We start from the raw sequence: 12,549 nt of genomic DNA, 5'->3' as shown, positions 1-12,549 counted from the left end.
CCATCCAGCCCCTGCTTTGTGAAAATTAAAGGTTGCCAATGTGTTCTCTGCTATTTTTAATACCTTGATTGACTTATTAATAAAGATATAAAAAGCTTGTTCCTTCCTTCCACCCATCATTTGCCTGGCTGTTCTTTTACAGCTAGCAGGGCAATGTCTGCTTTTTAATCAAATGGCAAAAGACAATCATGTTGTTAAATAGTCTCATTTGAATGGATCAAGGCTCTCCAGCCTTACCATTGGGACTTGCATAAAGACAGAAGCGGATAAGGAAAGCAGAAGGTGTAAATTTTCACATACAGTTTTCTACTGCAATAAGAGCAGATTTTCACAAAACGATGTCAAGTGGAAACAGAATTACACACCCCTCTGGCTTAGACTCCTTTAGATAGTCTAAACCAATCTATATTTCACACAGATGACAGAGCTGGCTCTGTGGTACTGCTGTATGCTATAGAAAGAGCAATTATTTTTCATGTCTTCCAAGATATTTTGCAATCACTCCCTTTAGTTTTCTAAAGCATCAAGGATCACTGAGAAACAACGCAGTAGTTACTGTCTTAAGCGTTCTGGCTTTCAATTCGGAATTTAAACAGCCCATTTTTCCCCTGTGTGTTTCTAAGTAAGAACAGAAAGACAGGTCTGGAACTGACACATTTACTTCACAAAATCACACATCAATAGTTCATGTACCTCTCAGCAATGTGCCATGGATTGAAGTGCCCTACTGCCTCGTGAGAAATAAGTTTCAGGTGCTGCTCATATCTACTGTTATAATCAAGGATGTTCTGGAGCATATGCTTTGGAACAGAGAGAAAAACACAGCGCTCCTTCTGCTGAGATATATTGTGAGTCAAGGGCTGCCAAATGTCATTTCCAGTCTCCAATTTCTCTTCCATCTCTCCATCTTCTTCAATAGTCCTGGAAGCACAAAACAGTCAATAAACCAGAACTTCTTGGTTTTAAGCTCCTTTTCCACATGACCTAAAGCCACAAAGCCTCTTTAAATAACACTCACTGGGGCAGTTACTCTTAATGGAAAACATATTGTGATACAGCATGGCCAGAGGGCAGCATGAGAGTGTTAGCAAGGGGCCTTATTCCCTGCCAAGGGAGGAAAGTTTGCTTTAGATTAACTAGAGCACCTGACTTCAGTCATGTGATAAAAACCCCTGCTTCAGTCAGACAGGGTGGGAGTTGAAGGAGGAAGGTTTGGTTGGAGCAGAGAAGAGTTTGATAAGAAAGAAATAGAACGTTTGGAGGAGTGCTGCGGTGAATTGTGAAGTCCAGAAGAAACCCTAGGTAAGGGGCACCAGGCTTGTGTAGAAGGGAGGCAAGAAGCCCTTCACAAGCTGAAGGATAGGAGAGGGAAGTAACCCAGGGGAAGGAACCGCTAGTTCAAGTGGTTCACCACAACCCTCAGAGCCCCTGGGTTGGGACCTGGAGTAGAGGGCGGGCCCAGGTCCCTCCCTCCCTCTCCACTCCCCTCCTCCAAGGACACTAGTGGAGTAATAAGAACCAGTTCAGAGGCAAGCAATAGCGCCCTGAACCTACCCCAGAAAAGAGAAAGCGCGAGACCCAGCAGATCAGTACCGGCAATTTGCCACAATATATTATATATATCCACAGTAAAAGCACATGAGCATTTTAGTTTATGACCAAATTCTTCACTCACTTTCCATCAATAGGTCTTTCAAATACAATATCCACTTGGGACTCTTTGTGTCCTATCAATTTGGTTATTTGGATTGGATGAGGAGACACAGGCCTTTTCGCTATTGATGCACTCTCTCTTTCTAGAAGGAAGAAAACAATATTAAAATTTTTTTCTTTGGGAAAGAAAATCCAACAATGCAGAGAAGTCCCCACCTTAAGCATAGCTCCCTTCCAAAGTTAAGTCCTTTGGAGAAATGAAGAAAAATCTTACCAATGATGAGCCTCTAAGCTACAAATTTAAGGGGGTACTTTCAAAAGAACCAAATGTTTCAAATGTGAGCACTTTAGAATATGTCGCTTTTAGTACAATTCACTGAATATTTCTAAAGTGGTGATAGGAAACATTACATTACTATGGCAACCAACCTATTGAGACTGGCAGTAAATGGAGAGGGGAAATAAAACAAATAATTGGGCCCAGATCCTCACCTGGTGTAGAATGGCATAGCTCCTATGAAGTCACTATGGGCCCAAGCCTCCTCCCAGAAAATTCAAGGGCAAATCTCCCATTGTTTTCACTGGTGCAGGATCAACCTATATATGGTCAGGTGCTTAGCTGGCGTAAATTGGTTTAGCTCCACAGACTTACAACAGCTGAAGACCTGACCCTGTATTGAAACTAAAGCGGAGAGAAAACACGAGCCAAAATCCTCCCCATTGCTACTTGGTTGAGGCAAGTGGGGTTACAACCAGGATCAGTATGTGTGGGAAATAGTAGGACTGTTTGTCTGGAAAGCTAACTTTCTTTAGCAAACAGCTTCCTGCTAACATCTCTCAGGGGTTCTCTTCACCCAGTTAAAAATCTCTTCCGATATGAAGAGCTACAGCAGAACCTCAGAGTAACGAACTGAGCAGTCAACCACACCCCTCATTTGGAACTGGAAGTATTCAATCAGGCAGCAGACACCAAAAAAAAAAAAAAAAAAAAAAGCGCAAATACAGCACAGTACTATGTTAAGTGTAAACTACTTAAAAAAAATAAATAAAGGGAAAGCAGCATTTTTCTTCTGCATAGTAAAGTTTCAAAGCTGTATTAAGTCAATGCTCATTTGTAAACTTTTGAAAGAACAACTATAACGATTTGTTCAGAGCTACAAACAACCTCCATTCCTGAGGTGTTCACAACTCTGAAGTTCTACTGTACAGTATCAGTCTGGGCAATTATATTACTTTTCTTTACTCTCTATTACTGAGAAGTAAGGAGGAAAATATTTGTAAATTTTCAATTAAAATCTTTGAGGTGATTTTTTTTAAAAGAAAGATTAAGAATTCATGATAGAAGCACATTGGGCAGTATATTCTGATGTAAAGAAAATGTAGCAATATAGGATTAAACCACAGATCTATGGACAAGAACTGAGAATTCAGCTTTTTCCTAAACAAATCTAAATCCATCGTTTTTATAAATTTTCCATCATTTGATTTATGTGAAAGAATGAGTGGAGCAAAAAACCTGTATATTTAATGACTAATTTAACAGTGTTCTTTGCATTGACAGAAAACCTACACTGACAGCCAATGCACTGTCTTGTTCACTGCTGCATGGACATGACATATACCGGACAGATCTATGGAATGACAATAAATATTCGTTTGTTCTTTCCTAGGGAAGAATTGTTAGATAAATCAAGTGAGAGTGTTTTGCTGTTTTACAGATATAGTCTCAGCCTATGAACTCTGAACTTTTCTATTACTAGAAATAATCTTTTTATATGCTGGAGTGGAGTGAGAAGGATTATCGCTAGGATATATAGAGGGAACTGGATTCCCTTGCAACAGCATAAATTAATCCATGGTCAAACGAACCCATACGGAATACTCTCTCCAGTTTTGGTTTTGTTCTCTGAAGGGGGATTTACAGGCTTTGAAATTGATTTCTCAATCACAGTGGTAACAGATGAGTCTTCAAGAGGTGTCAAAAGAGGTTTAATGAAGTGGCTCGAGTAATTGCTCAGTCTGAGGATGAAGAAGTGTTACACATGGATCTAACAACAGAACTGTTATTCTACAAATCACTCTAAACAACTGTAGTTTGTGTGTATCCCTCTCAGAAATAGACTCCTTTCCCTGTCAGAATCCTAATTAACTAATCCAAATTAGAGCCAAGAGCTGTATTTGTTCACAAAGTGGGTGGCTTCAGAGAAGTTCAAGATAAAGTTCATCCACTCAAAGAGTACGTTGCATAATATATGGCATGGGTCAGGATCTCATCCTTCTCCCCAATGTTTGAAACTACAGAAAGACTAAAGTCAAGTGTTGGCGCATTCAGAAGTTAAGCATGCTTTGAGAAGGCAAACTAGGAGTATGACTAAGAATGTCGGAGCTAAAATGTGAACTTGAACATTTGACAGGTTGCCTTCTTGCAGGATCACAGAAAACATCACTTGTTAAAAGAGTGCTGAGAACTCATTCTCCATCACTTGAAGTCTCTAAATCAAGACTCTGAGGGGTAGCTGTGTTAGTCTGGATCTATAAAAGCAGGAAAGAGTCCTGTAGCACTTTATAGACTAACAGACGTTTTGGAGCATGAGCTTTCATGGGTGAATACTCATTTTGTCGTTGCATCCGACAAAGTGGGTATTCACCCACGAAAGCTCATGCTCCAAAACGTCTGTTAGTCTATAAGGCATCACAGGACTCTTTGCTGCTTTTATAAATCAAGACTGGATCTCTTTCGACATGAAGTGCTATAGCTCACACACAAGTCATGGGCTTGGCAGAGAAATTATTGAGTGAGGTTCTTTGGCCTGCATTTGGCATGAGGTGAGACTAGGTGATCATAATGGTCCCTTCTGACCTTGAAATGTGTGAATCACTGAGAATTCTGAAACAGATTAGCAAAGAGGAAAGAAGAGAGAAAAAGTGATTTATCCAGGTCTGTGTTTTTTAATTCTTTTAAAAAAACCCTTGTGTTTATACTTGCATCTATATGTTATTTTCATTTTTTCCTTGTCCTTTCTGGCAATGGTGTATGAAAAAGGAGGCCAAAAAAATAAAAGAAAATCCACCAATTAAGCTTCAGAAAAGGGAGGCAGACTCAGTTACAAATGGATCAATAGAAAAGAAGTGAAAATAATTAGAAATAAACAAGCAGAAGTCAGCAAAGACAAATAGAGAAATAAAGTTGAAGGTGGTCAGTAAATCCACTATATATTTTTGGAGCAATCCAATGGGAACTCTGCAAGATTCACATTGACAAAGAAGGGATGAGGTCACAGAAGATACAGAAATGTTGAGAACCATCTCTGGTTTGGGACTACATACAAGACGTTTTAGGCTTACTATATTTCTGATAAAATAGAAGGGGGTCAAAACCAGGGTTTAGAATGGAAAGAGTACCTCAGTTATGAAGTCATTATCACGACTCCATAGTGGAGCAGTGCTAATCAGACTTACCTTGATCCCCACACTGCCGCCTCTGCCTCCTCCTCCTCCCCGCCCACCCAGCGTAACTGATATGTGCTGTAACAGGGTAAATTCCTATCTTCCATGCCACATTAGCACAACAGTACATATAGTGTGGGAGGGGTTGGGAAAGAGGCCTGGTCTACACGGGGAGGAGGGTGTTGATGTAAGATACACAACTTCAGCTACAGGCATACTGTAGCTGAAGTCAAAGTATCTTATTCCAACTTACCTTCCGTCCTCACGGCGCGGGATCAATGTCCGCGGTTCTCCCTTTGATTCCGCTATTACCACTCGCTCTGGTGGAGCTCCGGAGTCGACGGGGAGCGCATTCGGGGATCGATATATCACATCTATATGAGACGCGATATATTGATCCCTGATAAATCGATCGCTACTCGCCGATACAGTGGGTAGTCTGGACGTACCCAGAGTGCCTGAAGAAACCGTCATATAATGGGGATCGCCACACGTTTTACACACTGGAGAGATGGGCTCTGTTCTTGTTCAAATTAGGCTGGAATGGAGAGAATTTTAGGGCCAAGACCTGAGGCAAAACACATGCTATTGTAGCCCATAGGTGGTGGTTGCTATTGCTGAGTTGGGGGAGGACTGGAGGAACGTATTTCCTAAGATTTTGTGCATGGCAGATTGCAAGTTTCACCCACACTGAGAAGAAAAGGAAAGAATATTGGTGCTACTAAGAAAAAAAGATCAATTCTATTTGTGTCGAAGAGTAACTGGAAGAAAGAAGAAACCAAACTTCACTTAAATAACATCAAACATCCCCTCTTAAGACTCAAGCCCTAGTCCTGCAACTGGATCGCACAGGCAGCCTCTTGCATCCAAACACTGCTTCAGTGACTTCAATCAGATTCATTCAAATCAAGCCAATTGTAAGATTGGTACTTTAGCCTGCAAGCTTCTCAGTTAGCCTCTCCTGCTTTCAGATATTAATTTTTAAAGCAATGGTTTGTAAACATTCCTTTTGATATAGTGTTTGTAACATACTTAAGTCCAAATGGGTGCTATTTGATTAATATTATCAAATCTAATCTACTAATTTTGGTTAGGAGATGTTAACATTTAAGATAGAGACTGCAAGGAAAAACAAGCCAACACGTACCCCTTTTCTCTTCCTGTGCCCAGAACTCCGAATCAGCATAGACAATCTGATTAAATCGCCTGCGAACCGCATCTTGGTATCTCTTTTTTTAAAAACGTACAAAATTAATCAACCAACAGATATTTAATAACTTCAACTGTACTAGTGATAACTTGATGGAAAAACAATGATCCATTTTGATCATGTTATAAATCCCTCCCCCCCCCCCCCAATACCCTTCTTAAATATAATAGAGACGGAAAAAATAATCTTCATGGAAATATCTTGCTTGAAGTACAGCAATGTAAGTCTCAAAAAGCACACTGCCAGTATGGCAGATTGACTGCAGATTGTAGGATTTGAGCCACAGGATGAACAAACATTTAATACTATGAATAGTCCCACTGAAATCAATGGGGCTACTCACAGCAGCAAATTTTACCAAGGGCATAAATGTTTACAGGATCAAGGCCTATGGCCAGTCTGTAAGTCTCCTTACCTTTACTTGTAATGTAGCTGTACTTTGAATGTAGCTATTTTTACAGATATTCATCTTCAATTGCTTTGAGTAGCTTCTAGTTCCAATCTCATTTCTACTTTCTTACTATGTGAAATTGACCATAACTTGGAGATACAGCAGTTTAGCTTACACACTATGGGACATCTTGTAAACCCCTTACTCTCATTGGTGAGCAGTTAGTCAGAAGAGTAGTTCCATTGACTTCAATAAGTCCATCTCATTCTAAAGGAGATACCTCAGGGAGCACCACTAGCAGCATTCTTGGAATTTTCTTGCTTATGCAGTTAGATAGCCCCTATATCTGCAGTATCTGAGACCTCATAATTATTGAAGTATTATTATCCTCATTGTGCAGATGAGGAACTGAGGCACAGAAATACAGGAAGTGTGATGGAGCAGGAAACCCATGTCTTCCAACTCCAAAGTTAGTCCCTTAATCACTGGACTATCCTTACTCTTATTTCTTGATCACTGGTCCAGTACTGACTCTGAGGGAAAATGTCACACATAGAATCAGTTCTACTTTCTGTTACATGCAGACACTCCTCTAAGACCTTTTGTCCAAGTTCAGGACCAGTAAGACCTTGCTCAAAAAAAAAGAATGTACCAGCTCAGGTTGTAAGGTATGGACAGATGCACAAGGTGACAGTGTTGCAAACAATTAGCACTTAGACACTTGCTTACTTCGATTTCTTCCATTCTTTGCAGCATTGTTTCCAGACTAGGACTGTCATGGATGGCTACAGCCTCAGCTTGCACCTTCTTGTGTTGCTCCATATTCCAGAGTTCCTGAGCTGTATCTTCCAAAAGATCATCCAATAACTTCTGACTCAGCATATCAGCATTAGATGCAGCCTATAGATACAAAACCCCCAAAACAAACATTTTTCTATATATATCAGGGGTAGGCAACCTATGGCACGTGTGCCAAAGGCAGCACGCAAACTGATTTTCAATGGCACTTACACTGCCCGGGTCCTGGACACCAGTACAGGGGGGCCCTGCATTTTAAATTGAATTTTAAATGAAGCTTCTTAAACATTTTGAAACCTTATTTACTTTACATACAACAACAGTTTAGTTATATATTATAGACTTATAGAAAGAGACCTTCTAAAAAGGTTAAAATGTATTACTGGCACACGGAACCTTAAATTAGAGTGACTAAATGAAGATTCAGCACCCCACTTCTGAAAGGTTGCTGACCCCTGATTTATATATATATACATATATATATATACATATACATACATATATATATACATATACATACACACATACACAACACACACACACACACGAAGCTGGTTCAAATATATGTCTATAACTAAAATGTCTAAGAGCAGTTATTAGCTTTGATAAATGGACTGTCATTTCTTTCAATGCAAATCTAATTATATTCTTAATACTTTTCTTTCATACATACAGTAAGCCAAGCTAGTAAAATTAATTCAGCATGCACAGGACACTATAAAAAGATACCACTCAAGCCAATGGGAGTTGAGGGAGCTCAGCATGCTGAAGGATCAGGCCCTCAAATTTAGCACAGTTGATTCACTCACTCCCCAAATTCAGGGATCCCATAGGAATCCACAGAACTAGAATTAAAACACAATCATGGAAATACTTACAGACATGCTTAACTTTAATCGTGTGTGTTTGTAGGATCAGAGCCAAAGTAAATCTCAGTTATGTCTTAGCGTGACCATTTAGCTGGATAACTTTGCTCTAACAGGGCTATTTTCCGAGCTATACCTTTCTATATCTCAATTACTTTTTCTAACATTTCCTTAGAGAGTGTGAAATATTTTGGATCAGATACTATACATAGAAAGGATGTCTATATAATAGCCTTATATACTACCTTTACTGAAAACGATTTTGCTTTTTAAAAAACAATACTTAATATATATTTTCTCCATGTTTAATTAATTCACACTTTGTATATTTAAAACACGATAGCTCATCAATGGATAAAAACTTTTATATCATCAACATCCTAATTACAGAGGTCATTCTATTTATTTTCCATTGGCATAAGCTACAGTTTAGGAAACCAGATCTAATGTCCTATCCTTTTCATGTCATGTACAAGAGAAAATAACATCATCCATTTTGAACAGCTTTACTCCATTATATCCAAACAGAACATACTTTCTCAGCAGCCTGGGATGACAGTTTGTTTATAAATGAAGAATCCTTCAAACGAGTGTGCGTTTCCAAAGAAAGCTTGACCTTCTAATGAAACAGAAATAGGTTAATGTTTATAAAATACTTTTTATATTGTATTAGCACAAATTAATTATGTTATTAAGGAAAGCTATAACATTAATTCCTAATATACTCTGATCAAACACTAGTAATATTTAACATGGAATGCTTATAGTTATTCAAAACTATGTTCCAGTTTATCTGCTTGGCCACAGGATAACAGGAAAAACATTAATTTACTGCAGAAATGTCAAATATATCCCAACAGTCAAGGAACACAGTGAGAAGAAAAATATTCTGCAAATGAAGGTCTAAAATTGTTTGGATTGGGTGAAAAATTTTATACGTTTTTCGCTAATCAAATTAAGGCGACCCGCCATTTGCTTTCCCCATAACAAATCTAAGAGACTCTTCAAAATGTCAGCATAAGCTTTGATTGCACTACCTGTGCTTTATCCAAGAGAGGTTCCAAACGCTCCCGAACTGCTTTCTCCACCTTGTCTGCCAGCTGTGTAGGAGAAGCACCTTCTGACCTATTTAAACAAAAAACGAAAACCAAAAAAAGCGATGATGCACTTTAATGAAAATCTGATGTGACAAAAGAACATAAACCCACTTTAAAAAACAGGGCCACATGAGAGATCTGCTACCAAATTTGCTTCTGTGCATGACACCTTTAAACTGGATAATTACCTCAATTTTTGTATTTTCTCCATTTCTTCTCTACTAAATTCTGTTAGTTCCTTCGTCCTTCTTGAAGTTTCTGCATCAAGCCAAGCTAGTCTTCAGAAATGAAATAGCAAGACAGAGAGGTTAAGAAAAAACCCCGCATGTTTGCATAGACCAACGAAATGACGTAAATTCAAGGTAAATGAAAACCTCCACAAAGAATCAACAATGAGAAGTTAAATATGTTAAATTTAAGGCAAGGAAAATCTTTGTTCTGTCTCCAAAAACATCTTTAAGTGAAACTCTGTTTGAGAGGGAGAGTTGTCTAGCGGACACACCACGGATGTGGACGTTGAGAAACCTGGATTCTACACCTTGCTCATTGACAGTGTATGACCTCTGTTGTGGCTCTGGTCCACCCTAAAAGATGGATAACAACATTTACATACCTCACAGCCGTGTTAAGAGCTTTAATCAATTAATATTTGTGGAACAATAAGTTCCAGAGATGACATGAAAGTGTTAGGTATTATTACTTTCAAATTCACAATGACGGCCCTTCTTTTGTCCCTATAATTCCTCAGCTTTCCTAACACATTCTTTTCTTTAAATGTTATAGCAGACATGGCACAGATGATTCTGACACATCTTGCATCAACTAGGTATGTTAAGAACAGATTTGAAAATCTTGGCCTCAGGATTAAAATGTCTAAAGGGACAAGTGATTTCGGTGCCTCAACTATTGAGTGTCAAAGTTGAGCCCCCTTAAAAACAGACAATGTCAGAAAGTGCTGAATACCTGATCCCTGGAAGTCCTTTAAGGTGTCTCATATTGGGCAACCAAAAAAAATCATTAGGCATACCTGAAAATCTTGACCTTAATTTCCTTATTGTGGTGGGCTAAATTCTCTTATTCAAAATTACTTTAACCTAGTTGGTATGTTATTGCAAAACCCAATCTGGATTTCTTCCATGCTTATTTAAAGTTTCAAGGATGTTTAATTGTGTTTGTGCCATGGTACTAAGCAAGCTGCAGACTCTGTATGCCAAACCTTATACCTTGTTTAACTCTGTTTAATGTTGGACTGTGACTGGGTCTTATTTAAAAAAAAACAACAACAAAAAACAGACACATATACTTTGGGCCCATATATTCCATCTAATACAACATTTTTGGCACTGCAAATGTGAAGCCTAAAGGGTTAATACATGCTCTGAAACTTGCATCTTGGCAAACAAACGATTTCAAAGTTAGTTTAAAATAAAAGTTTGTTTTAAAATTCTTAAACGTGTTGAGCTTGTTTGAGGTAAGCAAGAAAAGCAAACTATTAATATCTTAGCTTTTAAACAATTAACCTCTGTATTTTTAAGTTATTATTTGTTTAATCATCTTTTTAACAAATGCTTTTGGTTTCTTTTTATTCTTTTATTTTGAGGTTTGCAGTTTGTGTGATTGGTAATAATTTTGCTGATGTAAAGAAAAGGTATTTTTAAGAAAATGCAAAAAAGATAAAATTAAGTTTTAAATTGTTGGAGGTTAAGTTGCTATAGAAGACATATACTGAAACAAAATGCTAGCTTAATTCAGGGCTGCTACTGCATTGACTATGAATTTAATTTCAAACCAACAGAACCAAGGGCTGCTGCAACACCAAATGTTGTGATTTTTGTTGTTTTATGTTTTTGCAATGTTTTTCCCCCTGTTGTTGTTTTTTCTATGAAGTGTTTTTCCTTTGTTGTTTTTGCAGTTTTCTGGTGGTTTTGTTTTTGATGTCAATGATTTTTGTTATTGTTCTCTGCAAGTACGACAGCACTGTGCTAGTGTTGTGGGTTAGACTCCCAGAATGGGTTAAGTTGCCATAATGCCAATGTTGTCCTCACAAATATCAATAGTAAAACAGGTGGGCAACTTCTGTCAGACTAAAAATGCGTGTGAATTTATCCCCTTTGCATTCCTGAGACCTTTGCAACACACAAAAGTAGCTCCAAAACAACATAACTTTGTTACTTCTTTTTAAAGGAGGCAATGGACCTGGGTAAGAATGCCATCAGGGCTAAAGTTTTTCCCCCCAAGTAAGCAAGCTTAAAATTTTCATGGTTTGTGTAAATGAATAGCTTTTATTGTGTAAGTGGCAAAAGGTGTGTGTGGGGGGAGAGTTTTGCCATGCTTACCATTCTGGGCCCACAACCAAAGAAGAGATAAGAAACTGTTTGTTTCTAAACATCTTACAAACAACTTAAAACTGCAGCAGTTTTAAGTTTTCTTTTAGCTACAAATGAAGTGAGTTGTAGATTCTTAAGCTATATTAATACCTGAAAGATTTAATTGTAACTTTTGTAATATCTGATCAAGTAAGATTTGTAAATCTCAATTTTGGGATAAGGAATTTGCAAACCTTAAATTATAACCAAGCACCTTTTTCTTTTCCTTTTTTCTGTATGCTTAAACTTTGTAACTGGTTTTATGAACAAGCATCCAACCCTAGATCGAATTGTTTCATAGAGAGCATTATGTTCTGATAACTAGGCCTACAAATTTACTCTAATTATGAGCTCAGCTGTAAAAAATATGTGAAAGTTCATAAGATATCACAATAATCTATAACAAATGTTGATGGGAAAAGGTACAAAAGAGGCAGAAAAACTGAATCAGTCCAAATAAGAAGGCCTACTGAGGTAACTCAAGGACTGTGTTAAGATCATGCTTGCTAAACAAGGAAATGTGGATTCGGAAATTAATGACTCAATATTGGTGTGTCAAATATTAGGCCTATTTGGCCAATGAAATAATGAGTGGACAAGCTATTCAATGCACCACTCCCTTTTTGGGGAAAAGATAGAAGAACAGATTGAGGCTAATGGAGCAAGCTTCACCATTACGGCTGCCACCCCACCATCTCCTGGATTACCAGACCTTCTTTGT

At 38.1% G+C, this 12,549-nt stretch overlaps 1 protein-coding gene across 6 annotated transcripts in view; it reads right to left on the bottom strand.

Annotated features, from left to right (window-relative positions):
- KIAA0753 (KIAA0753 ortholog) overlaps positions 1-12,549 on the bottom strand; it is a 32,740-nt gene that overhangs the window by 3,835 nt on the left and 16,356 nt on the right. For 5 of the 6 annotated variants that reach the window (XM_075074011.1, XM_032774476.2, XM_032774480.2 and 2 more), the window contains 7 exons: positions 9,651-9,740; positions 9,403-9,490; positions 8,901-8,984; positions 7,431-7,601; positions 6,248-6,329; positions 1,676-1,796; positions 694-921 (listed from right to left, as the gene is read on the bottom strand). In XM_075074011.1, coding sequence (XP_074930112.1) covers positions 694-921; positions 1,676-1,796; positions 6,248-6,329; positions 7,431-7,601; positions 8,901-8,984; positions 9,403-9,490; positions 9,651-9,740 — 864 coding nt within the window. The remainder of the gene's footprint in view (positions 1-693; positions 922-1,675; positions 1,797-6,247; positions 6,330-7,430; positions 7,602-8,900; positions 8,985-9,402; positions 9,491-9,650; positions 9,741-12,549) is intronic. The other variant, XM_032774479.2, reaches the window with a different exon arrangement.

Source organism: Chelonoidis abingdonii, chromosome 20, assembly GCF_003597395.2.
Source record: "Chelonoidis abingdonii isolate Lonesome George chromosome 20, CheloAbing_2.0, whole genome shotgun sequence".
Lineage (NCBI taxonomy): Eukaryota > Metazoa > Chordata > Testudines > Testudinidae > Chelonoidis > Chelonoidis abingdonii.
The sequence above is the reverse complement of the archived record's forward strand: the minus strand, read 5'-3'. Positions and strand labels throughout refer to the sequence as shown.